The 19,210-nt window shown below is 32.1% G+C and overlaps 1 protein-coding gene across 2 annotated transcripts; it reads right to left on the reverse strand.

Moving 5' to 3' along the window:
• Positions 1–702: 702 nt before the first annotated feature.
• LOC106057605 (RNA polymerase I-specific transcription initiation factor RRN3-like) lies at positions 703–18,193 on the reverse strand. 2 transcript variants are annotated; one of them, XM_056020057.1, is made up of 16 exons: positions 18,035–18,193; positions 13,490–13,635; positions 13,009–13,062; positions 12,622–12,711; positions 10,791–10,920; positions 9,534–9,651; positions 9,137–9,305; positions 5,284–5,376; positions 4,765–4,918; positions 4,254–4,384; positions 4,018–4,148; positions 3,725–3,900; positions 3,234–3,342; positions 2,343–2,489; positions 2,104–2,179; positions 703–1,658 (listed from the first exon to the last, which is right to left on the reverse strand). In XM_056020057.1, exons 2-16 carry the CDS (start codon positions 13,562–13,564, stop codon positions 1,539–1,541), a joined length of 1,773 nt encoding a protein of 590 aa, XP_055876032.1. In that variant the 5' UTR covers positions 13,565–13,635; positions 18,035–18,193; the 3' UTR covers positions 703–1,538. The 2 variants fall into 2 exon arrangements, with proteins under 2 accessions (XP_055876032.1, XP_055876033.1); XM_056020058.1 differs by having other exon boundaries at positions 18,041–18,185.
• Positions 18,194–19,210: the final 1,017 nt, after the last annotated feature.

Consider the following 19,210-nt stretch of genomic DNA (forward strand, 5'->3'; position numbering starts at 1 on the left):
GTTGCTAGTCTATGAATAACACTTTTAAAATCAAGATTATATCTTGAGGTCTAGTTTTGTTTTCTAAACGCCAAACATTCTATGATAAGTCTATAGATACAGACTTAGGGGACAGTGCACAAAAAGTTCCATGAATTGAACATCCATTAATTTATTGAACTCTTTTAATGAATTAGGGCCTATATGCTGATACATCCATAGACATGTCAAGATAAGTATTGTCTAGACCTCAAGCAAAATTTTAATTGTTTTATTAAACTTTTAAAAATTATAATGGTCAAATTTGAATTTCAGTATGGCCAATTAACTAGTAATTCTTTTCCCAAAGATATACATCATCTACAAAAATCATTACAGATGTTTTTTCAAAACATGTCCATCCAGATATTTAATATTTTTTGAGCCAATGAATTTGTAAGCTGAAGAGAGGAATTGTAAAGAAGCACTTTAGTCTTTTTTTTAAAATGACAAATACGACTCCTCACTTTATGGTAGAAAAATTGTAATTATGTAAAATGTCATTCTTTACAAATTTAGTTTCTTTTTAATGATCCCAACTATTTCTTTATTGTTGTAAACCACTCTAGTCACACATTTATCTTGTTTCATGCATTCTAATAAAAATCTGATCTTTCCTTATTAGAAACTTTGTTTGAAGGAAGACATTTCATTTTTACATTTTAGCACTTACTGACTCACTAATAGTGTAGAACAATCAATGTTTTATTATTACATTGCATGTAACATTTGAAATAAAAAACAAGCAACAGGTTCACATTGAGAATTTCACTCCAAGAGCTGCAGATGAAATACACATACTTTCAATAATTGAACCTAAATAGCATCAAGTAACACATTCAACAAGATTTAGAAACACTTCCATAGATTTCATAAAATGACTTCTATAAATACATCCAATTCAAAAGGCTTGACAAATTTCATACATTTAGTCACTATCTATATGACATTCTGGACTTAATGTGTGGGTGGGGGGTATGTACATTGTATAAATAAAAAATATAAGTTAAACAAACAGATTATGAACACATCCACCAAGTATTGGAATTGACACTTTTTTTAATGACTCCTTACTAAAAGTTAGATAAATTGGACATTCAACTCAAAACTGCCTTTTTTTTTTCATAATAAAACATATATACCAACAACAAATTAATACAATCTACCAGCTCAACAAATGGTGTGTATCTATTTTTGATCACACATTTCTATAGTAGAGTTGAGAAAATGTTTATAGATCAGATATGTTAAAACTTACAAAACCAATTTTTTTTTAAATTACATCACAGGAGATGTTTTTTTTTAAAACTTATTTGAAAAACATAACTATGTGTTGGTTTGTTGTAAACTGTACCAGTTCTCCATTGTGGTATCAAGTTGAGATGGTCCCATTGTTCAGTTCTACATATCAGTCTCAGTGTCTAAGCCTACTGCCTTATTCAGGTGTAGCTACAGTAACCTGGTGTACAACACAAGGCCACAGCCAGTCATGTGTTAGGTTCTAGCATCAAGAAATTAAATTAGCCATGCTGGAATCCTGGTGAAATCCCATAGGCTAGAAAATCTGATGTTCCCTTGGGCATTGAACTAGACATAGGCTTGGGCTCTTCTTCTTCATCTGGTAAAAAGTCATCCACATCCTACGGATAAAAAAATTACTTTTACAATATTACAGGTCAACTGTATTTTATCATTTTTAGAAAGAGAAAAATGCAATTATTTGCATTTATTTCCAGATTTTATCAAATCAGTCATATCTTGTCTGGTTAAAATTGTACAGGATGTGTGACATAAACTGCTTGGTTTTCACTGATTCAATGAGTTAATAAATAAGATTGAGCTCAAGTTGTAAGTTAAGCATCTAAGCTTAACTTTCCAAGTTACCCCTGTCTCAAAGGTCTATGAATAAATTTGGACCAGACCACTTTAAAAGTCACTTTAAAAAAAATAACAATAATCATAAACTTAGCAACTGTCTTAGCAATTGTGCATGTTAGAACTGGAAACTAGTTAATCAAATGTTAATGGAAAAAAAGAGTAAAATTCAATGTAGACAAATAATCCTATAGTTAATCATATACCAACCTCATCAATGTCCTCCTCTTCATCAGGCAAGCTGCCTTGAAACTCATGGTATAGGGGAGAGATATGAGAACTGGACCTGCAGGACAAGCGAATAAAGCATTTGTAATTAAGTGTAGTTAAGAAAGAAAATGTTTTAACAGTATATTAAGCCTAAGTAAAATCAAACAGTAAGCAGTAAGTTTCACTTCAGTTAAGAGCTTTGATAAGACAAGTCTATAAATCCCTTATTAATCTCTTACCTTGGCAATAAATATGGGTCAAAAGGGAAATAGGAGTCTAATTGTTTAAATGCTGTCACTTCTATGGAATTAGTGCAAGCTGCTACAGGCAAGAAATAGCGATTGTTGCGTTCTATAATAGTATCACAGAAAGCTAGCTGGTGTAATCTGAAATTAAGAGACAAATTCTTACATTTTGTTAACAAACACATTGAAAAGAGGCTCTCACACTCGACCTTGCAGACCTTCACTTCATATACATACTTAGACAAAATCATATTATCACTTTATAAAACACTTTTGATGAGACCATTAAATATTTGTACATACAAAATATTAAATTTATGCAAAGGGGTCAATACTCAATGTAAATCTCATTTGGAATGGTATAGTTCTCTTTTAGTACTAATCTGATATCTAGAGCTCCTCGCAGCCCACTTCACTAGCTCACTCTTAGGAAAATATAAAAAAAAAACAACTGGAATAAGGAATGAGGCAAAAAGCTTTTGTTTTGTTTTTTTAAATGTCACTTTAAGTATGATGGCTAATGTGAGCACCCAATCTACAAGTAGTGTTCCATGCTAGGCCAATATGAGAACCCTCTACAAGTGATCTAGAATGCTTGACCAACATGATTAGTCTAGCCATGTACATTGCTCATCTTTTATTACAGATTTCAAAACTTTTTTGGCTCTCTTTATGTGAAAATCCTGATAATATTTCAAAGTACAGAAATCAATCAATTTTGTTTACGGAATAAAGAGTTAATATGTTTATTCAAAGGGTTTAAATAAAAAACACATACACAAAGTTAAGAAACTTGGCAGCATCTAAGCATATGTTGAAAAAAATTCTAAAATTTTCAATTCAAAGAATAAATTTTAAAAAAAAGCAAGGAAAGGAGTTGCTCACCTTGTAGCCGAGGCAAATGTTTTCACAATGATGGGGACACAAACGCGGAGAGGATTCAGTTTACAGGTTATTACTCTCTGAAAGTTTAATGACTCTGCCCATTTGAAACCTGAGTATCAAACAAAATTTAGTCAAGACTTTGTCAGTAACTAAACTGAAGTAAGAATATGTGTTAACAAGGGATATTGTGGCAGGTAGAGCAATATAAAGCTGAATTTCTTGGGTTCAAACCCTGGTGGATCTTTGGATTCACAGAGCTTTCAAATTCCACCAATGTTTAATGAGAACCAGACATTGAAAAGGAGAATAAAAGGTTGTAATGTCTTTTTATACCATTACTTATAGACAAAGTGCTAACCACAGAGAGTCCTATTACACAACTAGTTCTACAAACAAACTCATTACTTCCCATTTTAGAGATTCTATCACAATCTACAGGGGACAAGTGACTCTTGAACACACATAAAATATCAAATGACACTATACTGAACCTTTTTTCAGCTGCATAAAATCATTGTGTTTAAAACAGAAAATGTAGAATGCACTTTGGCAGACTGAGTAGAAAGTTCCATGATGGGCTATATCTGCATGTAAGACACCCTCTCCAGTCTGATCAATATACTTGTGTATCCATTTCAACATTAATTCCATCACTTCTTTAGCAGTACTAGAAAAACAAGATCAAAACAAGAAATACCTTTTCATAAAAACAAATCTGCTTTTTTGCTATATACACCTACACATAATAAATGGACTAAAAAAAAAAAACAAGCTTAGTGCCTACTTGATGGAAACATATTTGGCTCTTGTGAGGAAGCTTCCAATATAACAGGCAGCTGTTTGTCTATAGATACTCTGATTGGTGGGATCTGTGATTTTTTTCCATAAATAATCAATAAAGCCATCTGCCAAAGCCTGATGAATAAATACATAAAGTCAAATGACCTTTGACAAACAAGTTAGCTTTACATTTAATTAAATTCTTAGCTTGTGAATTCTTTAAACAAAATTAAGTCCTACCTCTTTCAAACTGCAAACATGAAACAATAAAAACTGGACATGACAAGAAGCATGAGTTAGGAAAATGTATTTGTCAAAGATTGATAGTAGCTCTCTGTACAGTTTCTTGGTAGCATTCCAATCCAGTTTACCTAAACAAAAATTAACAATTCTTAAGGATGAGATCATCACATGTATTTATTTTAAGAAACTATCTAAGAGAATAGCTAGAATTCTAGACAAATATTTTTTTAAGCATCAAGTGCCATAAAACATGTTCTTACATACTTTGGACCAAAGAAGAATATTGCTGTCCAGAAATTGATAAGAGGAACAGTAAGGATTTTGTTTTAAAACTGAGAAAAAAAAAGAACGTTGACAGAGCAAAGAAATGCCAGTGTGCACTGCCCAAAAGGCCCTCATATGAATTAACAGCCTTCAATAGATGTAGATAAATAGTTTATAAAGCAGGTAAGACAGATAACTCTATCCACTTGTTAGGTAAATATTAAACTGTAGTACAAGTAGTAACCTGATGTGAAACAAGTATCTCTGATATAGTCCAAACATAAAGACATCATGGCATCTAGTGAGCCAGCTAAAGGTAAGGCTGTATTGAACTGAGTTTCCTTGGCCTCCTTGCTTATACCTGGGGCTACTTTGTCATTAGCACCCGAGGCACTGTCCTGATGGAGAAGAAAAACAAAACTATGGTTTTAAAAAATAATAATCCTCAATGAATGAAAACTTTTTAAAAATATCCGTTTAAATGTATTCCCAATCACAGGTCAAAAGTAAAAACAAAAGTGTTCTATATTACTAGGAAAAATTCAAGTTAAGACTTGCCTAATTAATATGTACACAAGTCCAAATCTGTATAGAATTGTATCAAAAAAGTAAGGCTCACCTAAATAGCTAATTTTGGATAATTTGTATTAAATGCCTAATATTATACTTAAAAGATAAGAAATGTTGTATTTAGTACAATAGTGTCTTGTCAGATTAGAAAATAATATTTTCAAAATGTAAACTTTATAGTGAACTGACTTACAATGTCCACATCAAATTGAGTATCTTCTACTTCCTCTTTCAATGTGTCTGACAAACACAAGGCTGTATTAATATCCAAACGAGAAGATCTCACCTGCAAACATTTTACAATCTCTTGATTACTCACAGGATTTTTCTATTAAAATGTGCAAGCCAAATGAAGTTAGAATTGATTTAAGACAAAAAATATTAAATTCAATTATTTTAAAGACAAAGAGGTTCTGTTTCTATAAGTATATTCTAAAATGAAAAAAATATTAAAAAAAAAAAATTATTAACAAGGTTACAAAAGACAGTTTGTGTGGAAACACAAACTCAAAATCTGCCCCCGAAGTGGTCCACCCAGGCAGGCTTCAACATTTTCAGAAAGAACATCCAAATAAAATTATTTCAAAGACAAATGAGAGATAAGAATGGAGAAAGAAGGTTAACAGATCTTGTGTAGTGCCCCAATGGTCCCCCGGATTAAAGCATAGGTGAAAGTGAATGTAAATTTAGATGTGAACCTGGCCTAACTAGTTCCCCTTTTAGACCTTGTGGCAAATGATGTAAAGTTCATCTGTTTTTGTGGCCTAGGGTTAACGAGGATGTCATGTAGCCAGCACAATGACCAACCGCCTTTACTTTTCCCCAACTAATGTCAGGTACCCATTAGAGCTGAGTGGATTCAGAGGCTCCCATAGATTCCAAAGTTGAAAATCCCAGTCTTCACCAGGATTCGAACCCAGGACCCCCGGTTTGGAAGCCAAGCGCTTTACCGCTCAGCCACCGCGACTCCCCTGGCCTAACTGATGTCTTATAATTGATCTAATTGTTTTGAAAAGGCTCAATCTCTTATTCGAATCCTCAAAAAAAAAATTAAAACAATTTCCGCAATAAAAAAAAAATGTTCACGAAAATGAAGTTTACAAGATTACTATTCGTTTTAAATTAGGTCTAACTTATAATGCATACTAATTAGCTTTTTCTCTTTAAAAAAACTACTTGCATAACTGATTTTAAAAATTAGATTTTTCGCTTTCAGAAAAAAAAAAAGAAAGTAGCCGTTGCATCAGAACTTTGAATGGTCTAAAATATTGTGATGTCGGATTTTCAATATCTTTTCTAGTTTACGAGATCTAAACGGGACGGAATGACAGACATTTCGCACAAAACTAATCGGGTCTTTTCCCCTTTCGGGGGCCGCTAAAAAACAATGTGCAAATATAAGTTCTTAGCCTTTACCACTTCAATAAAAAATTGTTAAAAGCAGAAATTTTTTTAAAAGTTGAAAAAAAACAAAAATAAAAAAAAACAAACAAGGATGTCGATTCAAATTTAAAAAACAAGCAAAATAAAAAAAAAACTTTAAAAAAAAAAAAAAAAAAACATTAAGTGTAGTTGTATCAATTAGTTTAGATAAGTCATGTCAAACTAACAATAATAAATATGTGCGATTAGAAATACTTTTACCAATTGTGTTTGTTTAACGCTATTTCTTGCTTTTAGACTTCTCAAGACGCTGTGATCCTATCACTTGTCTGGACCAGTTGGAAAACGAGAAAGGAGGGGGGAGGGGAGAAAGTATGAGGTATCTGATTGAATAACCTGAATTCAAACTCATGGGCGAAAGCCTTCACAGGTTTCTCAAGCCACCAAGATAACCAGTCTGATATTGTAGAGCAGTGATGCCCAACCTAATTCGACCTGCGGGCCATTTTAATTTCGACACTCGTGTCGCGGGCCACAAGGCCGAAAAAGTAACAAAAATAAAAACAGAAATGAAACTAATTTTATGAGAAACCCATGTACTTACATTAACAAATTGGAATTTTGATTATTTTTTTTTCACGCGTCGGAAAATGGGTTCATTTCTCTCTCTACTTCAAATGTGAGCAACATTTTAGCAAGTTTTACCACCGACTAATTTTCTTGTCTCTTTGTGTTCAATATTCCCATCAATATGGCTATATTTGCTTCATAATGCTGTTCATATGCTTTTTTTTTTTTTTTGGTTAAACAGCCACACGTTCTTTAAAAAACAAATATGGCGGCTTATTATCATGTTCCAAACAAAAAAAAGTAAAGATCCGTTCACTTTTTCTGTTACATTTTACATTAAAGTGTTCAATGTCGTGGTACCAATCCATTAGAAAAAAGAGAGAACCCTAATGTAGGTAAAGTTACATTTTTCAACCTTTTCTTTTTTGGGCAGGGGGGGGGGTGATTTTCTTAATTTTGTTTTGGCGTTTTGGCGGGCCGGATAGAACCACGTCGCGGGCCGGATGTGGCCCGTGGGCCGTATCTTGGGCATCACTGGTGTAGAGATTATAAAAATTGTACAGTTATCTATTGTTTCATGTTTGTGTTCACTAAGCCTCAGATGACCTATAAAAAGGGGACTAATTCAGTTTATACCAGCACTTCTTTCCCTTGGTCGAGATACCAAACAAAAAAATTTATTACCAATAGTTAATAATTAGATATCAAACAAAATAATTTAATACCAATAGTTTATTACTAATTGGTTAATTTTTAGCGGAATCCAAAAGGGGATAATAAGACTCTATTAGCTTTATGTGGAATGTCTGTCCCGTTTAGATCTCGTAAACTAGAAAAGATAGTGAAAATCCGACATCATAATATTTTTAACCATTGAAAGTTCTGATGCAACGGCTACTTTCTTTTTTTCTGAAAGCGAAAAATCTTATGTTTTAAATCACTTATGCAAGCAGTTTTTTCATAAAAATATACCACTTTTACAACTATTCACTATTAATAGTAACAAACAAGGGAGGCTCCTTAGTAGGGGAGATGACTATTTACCATATTTTTAACACATTTATGCAAACGGTTTTAGATTTTTTATCAAAAAAAAATATTTTTTTTACATTTGTATTGCTAAGTTAAATAAGTTCTGTTATACTAATTACTACATTTACACAAAAAAATTTTTCATTTTTTTTTTAAGAGAAAAAATCTATTTAGTATGCATATAAGATGGTCATAATTTAAAACAACAATTAATGAGTAGTTTTTCATATTATGGCAAAAGAACACTGAACCAAAGCAATGTTGTTTTTTTTTTTAAAAAGGATATGTTTGTTTTTTTAGGAATAAAAGATTGGCCCTTTACAAAACAATTATATTCATTATAAGACATCAGTTAGCCCAGGTTCACATCTAACTTCACATTCACATATTCTTTGGTCTACTGGACCACTGGGGCACCACACAAGATCTGTCAACCTTCTTTCTCTATTCTTCTCTGTCATTTGTCTTTGATAGAATTTCATTCTGATGTTCTTTCTGAAAATATTGAAACCTGCCTTTTTACCTGCCTGGGTGGACCACTTCGGGGGCCGATTTTGAGTTTGTGTCTCCACACAAACTGTCTTTGTAACCTTGTTTTTATTGATTCTTGTGTTGTTAGGTAAAAGAAATAATTGTGCAAAATTTCAGCTTGATCCGAGATTGGGTGTGGGAAAATAATGTAACCCATAATTTTGTTGAATGTAAACAGAAGTCAGGGCCTACAGTAACTGAGTTTTAGTTAGAGCTTCAATGAGACACACTGTGTGAGGTGATGATGCAAATACAGGACAGAGAATGCTGGCCACCTTTTTATGTTATAATGTACTCTCATTTATAACATAATATAATGCTGTATTCCTCATTAATCTTCCGACTTGACGACAAGCCTTATATTTATAACAAGTTTGTGGTCAAATCAGACATAAATGAAAGTGGACTTTACTTTGAAGTTGTAATCACATTATCAATCATCCCAAAGTCTATAAAACCTGTTTACAAAACTTAAAAGTGGTCTTCTAAACTAGAAACAGTTTTGAGAGATTATCAAATATTTTACTCACATCTAATTTCAGCATATTCTTTATCAACAGTTCTAAAATTTGCAGCCTCAAAGCAGGCATATACTGGCTGACAGTCAGTAATCCTCGGGTGTAGTATTCAAAAAACAAAACACCTTTGTTGATGTATGGAAAATATTCTTCTAAGATAGGTCCTAACAAAAGCTGGGTTCTGAAATAGAAACAAATATAAAATTAGTTTCCAGACAATAACTAATAACATATCTTTATCTTCTCTTTATTTAATGCAATGGACATCTGCAAAACCATATAAACGTATTATTACAATACATCCAAATTTGTCCAAGCTAAGTTCAGTACTAAATGAAGCTTTCCTTTGCACAATGCTGACCTATCAATTAGTCTACATATATTACAAAAGCTTAAAAGATTTACTTACACTGGTACAAGCTGTGAGAGAGAATTCAGCAGAGAATGAATATGCATTAAGTCATTGGCTAATTTTTGTCTAATTGATTCATAATTCTCTGATTCAGGTACTGATAAAACTGTAAGATCTATAAATAGAAACATGAGAACAGTTCATTTCTCACTTAACAAAGTTATAAATATTTTTTAAACTGTAGTTCTGATATATTATTTTATTATTGAACATCACTACCAAAGATCAGCAATGAAAAACAAAAATTCTCAAATTACTTGTACTGTAGAGCACTGGTACCAAAATATCACAAATAGATTTATTTATCAACAGTTATTGAGAACAACATTAAAAACTAATTGCTAATGGACATTTTTTGAATGGGCAGCATCTGTAAGGTAAACACAAATCTATTATCTTAAACAATTGTTCACAATTATCAAACAGTTAGCAAATTTTGTGTTGTGCTAGCTATAGCCAATATTAGCATAGAACAACCAATGCTCAATAAACCATGAAATTGAGATGTAACTTTCTGCTAGATCATAGTAAGCAAAGAGTCAACAATAATAAACCAAGAAGTACAATAATATTAGACCATGTGTGCTTAACAGTCAAATCTTGATTTACAGAAATCATTAAGTAGAATTAGAGCATTGGCTGAAGTCCACCATAACATATTCTAATGCTAAAAATAACAGAATTTCACTAGCAATATTTTAGTATGTTACTTTGGGAGTTTTGAGTTTCTAGGTTTTGTTTTTTCTACAATTAAAATTCAGAACAAAAGTGTCATAACAATTTAGTCTTTTAATGTATCTGTCACAAGTCAAGTGGGTGACCTAACTTTGAGCCTTGAAAGAAATGTTTATGACATGCTTTAGAAGTGACATGTATAGATGGAAATAGGTCAGTATGTTCTTCTTGTGAAATATTAAGGAGACACAAAACTTGAGAAGCCAGCACAATGTCAAAATTCATTTTGGTTCATTTAATTCAGTCTATTGAAAAATACTAGTAGATGCGCCTAGCAAATGTGAATTCAAGCCTGATTCAAACATAAAAGTATACATATATTTTTCTTGGATTTATATAAATGTTCATGTTCCTTATGTGGTTTATTCATTTTAAATTTGTTTTGTGTTGAATGTGAGGGCAATCAAGCAAAACACAATGGTAACGTAACAGTATCAATTTTCTAGTTTTAGTGTTTTTAAATGTTTAAGTTAAACAATCCAACAGATAAATAAAAACATTTATTCTTTTTAGGCTGACCTGGAACAAATGATTTGACCAGTTTTCTGACTAAAGGCTTGAGATAAAAAGTTTGTGCTGACACAAGATTTAAAATAAAAGCTTTGTATGCAGTGATCAGTTCAGGGCCTCTGTCCAGCCAATCCATTCCCTTGAAAATAAAAAATAAACATTTTAATTTCAGTAAAAAATAATACACAAGAAAGCATATTACAGTAAAAAAAACAGCAACTGTAATATGTTTAAAGGAAAACTCTGATGGTTTTTCAAATTTGAGTTACTGACATATTTAAAGTCTGCGTAAAAAGTTGTAATAGTAAACATTTTACCATTTTTTATTTAAATGATTAGAAACATTAATATTTAATAAATTAGTCAGTAAATTCTTGACATCTAAAAAAAATGATGTTCTTTAAGATTTTTTTTTTTAGCTTAGGCAAACATCACTTCCCTCAACAATACTGAAAAGGAAACTAGATTTAACCAATCGTATCACTTCATTTTTACAGTAGTTGTTAAGCTTAGTGACGGCCTAGTCCAGAGCTATGGTATAGCTTTCTATATATAGATAGTAGATAGATAGATCTAAAAGCATTAGAATATCGAACTCGAGAAAAAAAGTAACATTTTCATGTAAGTCCTTCCCTGTCTCAAAAACGTAAATAGATCATGTGTCTGACTGATTCTAACATACTGGTCAGTGTAAGGTCTTGACAAGACCACTAAGCGATAGTGTTTGTGTGTTGAGTGGTCAGGCGAGAAAATACACACTGCCGTGGTTAGTCAAGCATGTAAATATACTTTTAACATGCATTTTTTTCTTTGCTTACAAGATCTAGATCTAACTGCATAGACGAAGATATTTCTTTTACGAGAATATAAACTTTACTGTATGGTTTTCTGTTATAGATGTAATAGATTAGGTTTGTGTGACATCACATAAAAACCCAGTGAAAGTCTGACCATTTTGGATGCGCAGGAAAATTACGTCAGAAAAACATCAATTAATAAGTTATTGTTGTGAATTTAAAAAAAAAAACAATATATTCATTATCTGTAAATCACATATCAAAAATTGTCAAAACCATCAGAGTTTCCCTTTAAGGTAATACAATTTATTCATTCAAATTTGTGTCACTGTAGCTGAATATGTTTGAGATAAAGCTTTTTTTTTTTTTTTTTTTTTTTTAAATATATAAATATGGAAGTTATAGGTATACAGTAATACATTAAAGCACACCTTTCAGACCTTGCTATAGGGCAGATGATGTAAAGGTGTATCCAATAGTTAACAAGGGAGTCGTGGCCAGCACAAAGACCAAACACCTTACTTTCCCCAACTAATATCAGCTACCCTCTAGAGTTGGGTAGATTCAGAGGCTTCCTAAAGATCCTCAAATTCAAAATCCCAGTTTTCCCTGACCCTCAGATTTGAAGCCGAGACCCATCAATTCAGAAACCAAGCACTTTCCCACCCAGCCATCACACCCCCAGATGTGAATTACTTAATAGAATCTGAACTCATTTGGAGACATTCTGTAACTCATGATATTTCCCCTGCAAACTAAAGAATCTTTGCTAGCACATCAATTTACTATTCTTATCAATCAAGGAAGCCACTATTCCCCCAACACACACAAACTGATTTTTTTTAGACTGAACTTATTTTATTTTGATTCTTGAATGATATCTTTTAATTAAAATACTGATAGAATCAAGTGAGTGAAAGCTGCTTATTAAGAAATGTAGAAGTTGACGACTAAACAAGTTTCACTGTTAAAAAACAAATTTCAATAATTTTTTGCTTTAATAAATAATGATTTTAGAAAAAAAAAATTTGTAATGTACTTACCATAATAAGATAAACCAAAGACTGATAGTCTTGAGTTAATAAAGTAACGTGCTGTTCAAGATCTCCCAAAAGCTTTATGACTACATCTGCCTGTCAAATGTAATAAATCTTCATCAGATGAATGACTTTAATTTCAGATAAAAATTTGCAATTTAATTAACTTTTTACAATTTCAGGGCATAATTTGTATGATAAATTTTTTTAAGCCAAGGGTTAAAACAGCATGACAAAATATAAAAATCTCAAGATAGAGAAAATTTGTTAATAATTTAATTCACGTTTTAATAATTTTATCAGCAGCTCTGATATTGTATTTAAAAAAATGCAAGTAAAAAAAAAAAAAAAAAATGATAAGATTAATGATTTCTGTTAAACTTATATTTCTACCTTCTCTTCTTTGTTGCATAATTTTTGTAATAGTATGTCATATGCATTGAAGGTCTGAAATGGAAAGAAGACAAAAATTATTATTAATATTATAAAAGTATGATAAGTTCACTAAACCTTATTACTTACATGTTTGATGTAGCCAGATATTATGTCAAAATTGTAGCAATCTTTTTAAACTTACTAAAAATGCCTTCAGTAAATATTGCTTATTTATATATGCCTTTTTTTAGCAGCCATAAATTAAAAAATTCTTCAACTATTAGCATGTTTATTTTAAATTTATTTTGGTTAAAATCTACTTTCTAATACAAATCACACAGTTTACACTTGAGTCTAAGTCATGTGATATGCACTCCAGACTGTCATCTCTAAGGTCATGAATTTGAACACTGCTAGGACCTAATAAATTTCAATCCTGACCAGAGCCAATGGTTGCACACTGTCCCCACCTGTTATGTGAATTAAATATATCTCTTACTTTTCCATCATCTTTAGCCATCTGTAAGACTACTTGCATATCTGTGTAGAAATCTACTTCAGTTGTAGCTTCCATCTTGATCTTAGTACTGCCTCAATTAGAGTTGAGTCAATTTACTTTTGATTTCAGAGACGAGCCTTGGAAAACTAAAAATGATAGAAAAAGATAGACATAAATGCATACTTTACATATAACTGACATAAGTAAGGCATAGCATAGAATGATTCTCAATGATAGATTATTTATTATTAATTATTAATAAATACTAGATCTAGTCTATTTCACTATTAGTATTACTAAGTAGAAGTCTACTCTAACTCTAAGTATTACTAGACTGAAGACTCTCTCTATCAGTCTATCAACTCTATATAATATATAGTAGTTTATTTATTTCGGACATTACATGAATTCGGACATTCGCTGTTTTCGTGGTCATTAAATTAATTATTTTAATATTTATTATAAAACTAGCGCGCTGTATAATGTCCTTGTCCATTTTCCAATGATTCTGACCCAATTTTCTTCCACTTATCTGTCTTTTTATGTAAGAAAAACGAATTTCAAATTTGTTAGTCAGGTTGTTGTTTTTTCCTATGTTACCCGGATGACTTTACCTCTTCCTAGGGTTAAGACTATATTTTTTGATTGGCTAAGTCTATCTATACTAATGAGCCCGGCAATATTTCTTCTGTTTTTGGAGCTGATTTATTTGATTTATAAGCCAAGTTGTCTGATTCCATACAAATAAAAAATTAATAGGGTGTCCGAATTAAATTACGATTTTCTTACCAAAATTTATTTCGGACAGCCAGTTTTGGACATCAATAAAAAATGATCTTATATTATATTTGTTCGTTTGTTTTTGTTTTTTTTTAATAGAGAATAAATGGGCAAATGTTTGGAGTGAGCTTGGTACCTTGAATGAAGTTAAATGCTTAGATCTAGACCTACTAGATATATCTAGATTTATATAGAGAGAATATAGAGGATTCAGTTAGGCAAGAATGGCTATGCTAACCTGTACTATACTACAAAAGATCATCTGATATCTGTATTAGAAATTTATTAAATTAATAAACAAAAAACACAAACATTCAACACACATCTAATCATGCAAACAATTCAATCATAAAATAAGTCTAAAAGTCGGTATAGTATATATCCCAGTGACCTAATTTTGGTAGAATAAGTGTGTTCATATTTTTACTTTTTGTGTTCGTATTTATGCATAATTCCAAAAAATCTTAATGATTTAATGTGAGGGGTTATGCCTGGGGATCTTAAAATTTAGTTAATGTTAGTAAAGAATTAAAATCTGAGTTTATTGAGGCCTAAATATAGAGACTGTACGAAATAAATAATGGTGTCTCGAATCAAATAATGTGGGTCAAATTTGTCCGAATTAAATGAAAACACACAGCCTCTTTGACCTTAAATATAATAACAAATACAGGTTAGGGTTACAAATATAAGTAGTCATCCTTATTATCCTTAAACTAAAGAAGATTTTGATACTTCATTTTCTTTTCTATGTCGAACCATTGTCAAATAATGCGCTGTCAAAGTCAAACTTTCAAATTTGGGCCTATCTATAGGAGTCCGAATAGCATATAAACTACTCTAGATTTATATGATATTATATGCTATTCTTAATTTAAAGACCAACTGAAGAGGTTTTTATCGAAATTGAGATAACTATTGATTATGATAGATGGTATCAAATATAGTTCCTAAAAATTTGAGTTAAAAGAAATACATATTTATACTAGAAAAAGTCATTTGAAAGTGTAAAAAAATTAACAAGATTTGAAATGGCTCTGTCATGGCCGAAAGCGGAAGTGACGTTATAGTATGGAAATCACGGAAAAATGTCGAGCTCAAGACACTAGATCTAGCTAGACCGCCTAGAGGATTCTAGATCTTGTTTTTTGTTCGATCTAGATACTATTACTAGATACTAGCTAGATCTAGAAGATTTACAGACTTTCCACGCGAAGTCACTCTTACACTCACAACAAGAAGATTTTAGGTGAGGGAGGGCCCGGAGGGGTGTAGCCTACAAATTTGTCTGGTAATTGCACTAATTATAGAAAATAGTCACTACAGACTAGATCTAGCGCGTCTTTAGTGGTAACAATAAATGGAAACAAACATTTCTACGCTGACTTCAGAAAAATACTGCCAGGTGAAATGCTTGCTTGAGCCAAGGCCATCCTCAATCACGAGGTCGCGCTTCCCAAGTGGGTGAAAGGCGGTGTAGAAGCGTTACTGGTCAGCTCATTAACACAGCCAGCCCGTAAGGTTATGCGATCAGAATGCCTGGTTAGGCTGTTTTTTCCACCTCGCATTTTTAGCAAGAAATAAGCAAAATTAAACATTTTAGGAGAGTTGACAAAATTTTAGGAGATTTTCGGCAATTTTTAGGAGAATTTTAGGATTTTAGGAGACATTTCATTTTTTAGGAGATTTTAGGAGTTTTTAGGAGCGCTACGAACCCTGTTAATAGAATTATGTACCTATTATGTATCTATTACTAAATATATATATAAATTTATTTTATTTTATTGTAGAAACCTGACATTGGCTAAAAGATGATCTGACGCGTCCAACAGTGGATGGCTGCCTGATTGTGTGTAATGCCAGCTGGACTGTTATTTTATAAGACTGTTGAGCATCTTTTACTTACAAATCTAAAAGCTGATGCTATGACACTCAATGGCTTAGAAGAAATCCTGTCAGTTTTATATGGTTATGACAATAATCTTTAATAAATAAGTCTTATACAAGGACAGTAAAGATTATTATTACTATTATCATATTTTCAGTTGGTTTGTTTTAACCTAACGTTGCCTTAAATTTTTAGAATTAACAAATTTGTTACATTTTCTTTATAAATACTCAAAAGTGAAAAAATATTCTTTTGGATAAATTTCAACTTTGTGGGACATGCCCTTTATATTTAATGCAAAAATAAAGTTATAAGGAATTATCTTCGATTACGAAGATTAAGGATGAATGCAGCATTTCTCTTGATCACACGAACCCAGTTGCAACTTGTATATTTTGTCATATCTAATTCATTATACAGACATACCAGTGGTTTCTTTGGCATATAGGAAAGCAGATTGCCTTTGAAAGAAACAGCTGAAAAGCTCTGAGGAGCTTGCTAAAGTCAGACGCAGACGACGAAAAAAAGTTAAATTATTATAAATGCGGAATGCATAGTTTGTTTATATTTAAAAATTAGTTAATGAAATGTAAATATTTCCAGTAAGACACTGTTTACAAAGATATTTTAAAGAAAATTTAGCACCCAAAAGTTATCTAGCCAGATAAATAATTTAATTATTAGAACTTGAAATATTTAATAGCTTGAACCTAACTGATCAAATTACCTCAGCTGTTTCTGCTCTTATTATCTTATTTAAATTAAAGTATTCAGATTTTATAATATTCTAATAGTTATAATGTTTTTTGTTTGGACAATAAAGATTATTATTATTATTATTACTTTGAAAATATGTTAATATAAGAAAAAGTAAAAGTGAACTATTAGTTAGCAATTCGGAAAAACAAATTGAGCTCTTCATTGCTATCAGCTTTTCATTGAGCTGCTTCCAATATGGGGATTACTCTTAAATTTTTAAATCATATAAGTTAAGGAAGCTGAATTTGTACTTAGTGTGCAAGTAACTATCTTGCTTTGACTTGTTTCTCCCCACCCCATCTCTACACACAATTACACATTATCATTCCAAGGGCATTTGAATAAGTGAATTCAATTAGTCAAGGAGCTGTTTCTGCAACCATAGTTTCTAGCATATAGATCTATTTTACTATCATCGTTATCAGAACGAAAAATACCGCTAATTGAAAGAATTGGTGATAAAAAAAAATTGCAGGAGTACTGCACAATATGGTGGACAGAAACACTGTGTTGTGGTCAAATACTGGGTACACATGAATGGATCTAAGTTAAACCGGCTTGCTAATTGTGTTTAGCTTACACTCATAGTCATAGTCATAAAAAACCACACGTGGACTGTAACAAGAGGTATAGTAGACTGATCCATGTTGTACGGTGGACTAAAACTCGATACTAGTACGCTTGATTGGATCTAGGCTAATCCATCTCATTAACGGCTGAAAAGTTATAGAAAATATTTTGCATACACGTTTTTTTAAGCATTATATTACAGAAAACAAGTATTAGATCTAAAATGGTTTCTGTGATTGACCCCAAAACCTCTTCAGTTGGTCTTTAAATTTAAACTTAATTCTATGAGTATCTCTACTTAGTCTACTAGACCTAGACTAGATCTATCTATTCTAGACTCAAACTCTAGACTAGAGTGTCACTAGAGTGTCTAGAGTCTAGACTTATCTCTAGTAGACTAGTCTGTCTAGACTCAAGACTTGAGTCAGTGTAAGTCAGTGACACTAGTGACAGTGAGTTGAGTTAGTGAGTCAACTGAGTGAGTGAGATATCTAAACTATAAAACTGTCTAAAGTGACTAAACTGTCTAAAGTCTATAAGACTATTACATCTACTTCAATTAGAACTAGATTGAGTATTAGACTCTAGACACAATGTTGAATGTAGAGTTTATATCTCTAGAATCAGCATTCAATCATCATCACACCATGCTGCATGAATGAAATGTGTTATTTTCATGTTGTTGATTTTTAAAATGTCTATTTATATTGTATTGTGCCCATTTCCGGTATTTCTTTCAAGGTAAATTGTCATCAGAACTTTTTTTTCTTTTTTATTACTTCCATTTAATTTTTTAGACAAAATTAGGTCTAGTTTAAATCTAGATCAAAATCTAAATATAAAATTAATGCAGATCTAGATCTCTAATTAGTGTTGCTAGACGTGTCCGGTTCGTGTCCTTCGTCCTGACGGTCCAGCAGGCTTTGGCCTAATGGAAATATCAGACTAACAAAGAACAAACCAGCTGTCAATCGAAGTAGACGCTGCAGATGGATATTTCACTATTTTCGCAAGCCTGCATCCAACATCACAGGACAAGCTCTCACTTGGAAAGATAAGGAAAGAGGAAAAGGGGACGGTCCAGGAATACATTGCGCCGAGATTTGGAAGCAGTTAAACAGATATGAAAGACGTGGGAACAATTGGATAGACTCGCCCAGAACCAGATGAACCACAGGCAGAGATGAGAGATTCATATATTCTCACACACTCATTCATACATAGCAGAAAGTGGGCAAGCTCTCTGAAAACCTCCCGAATCAACATTTCTTATTTCATACGCTAGGACAATTTTTACAAGTGCACCTGCTTCCCAGTGCTATTAGAATATGGAATGGGTGGCCCGAGTCAGCAAGGAAAACCAATGACTTACACTTAGGAGAGTTTAAGTCACCCATAAAGATGCATGACTAGATTGGCAAGTGAATAAGCGTTGGACTACTTCTCTTCTCTTCTGAAGTAACCACTGTGATTTATGGCATAAGATCGTATATTAAGGGTTGTTTAAAAGAAACATGTTATTCAGTGCTTCTCATTTTGTTGTACACATCTTGTGCTCTACGTCGTGTGCTACACATCTTTTCCTCTACATAATGTGCTACACATTTTGTGATCTACTTGTTGTACTACATATCTTGTACTCTACAGCTAGTGATACCATGGGCATAGCCGGGGGGGGGGGTCAATTCCCCCCCCCCCTTGTGGGTGGGGGGATTGGAATTTAT

Source organism: Biomphalaria glabrata, chromosome 2 (assembly GCF_947242115.1).
Source record: "Biomphalaria glabrata chromosome 2, xgBioGlab47.1, whole genome shotgun sequence".
NCBI lineage: Eukaryota > Metazoa > Mollusca > Gastropoda > Planorbidae > Biomphalaria > Biomphalaria glabrata.

Bases quoted from the DNA above. Each gene is read 5' to 3' on its own strand.
- LOC106057605 (XM_056020057.1), bottom strand. From the start codon at position 13,564: ATGGAAGCTACAACTGAAGTAGATTTCTACACAGATATGCAAGTAGTC. The intron at 12,712-13,008 runs GTAGAAATATAA...TACATTTGACAG, and splicing joins TATGCAACAAAGAAGAGAAG to GCAGATGTAGTCATAAAGCT. The intron at 5,377-9,136 runs GTGAGTAAAATA...AAATGTTTGCAG, and splicing joins AGAATATGCTGAAATTAGAT to GTGAGATCTTCTCGTTTGGA.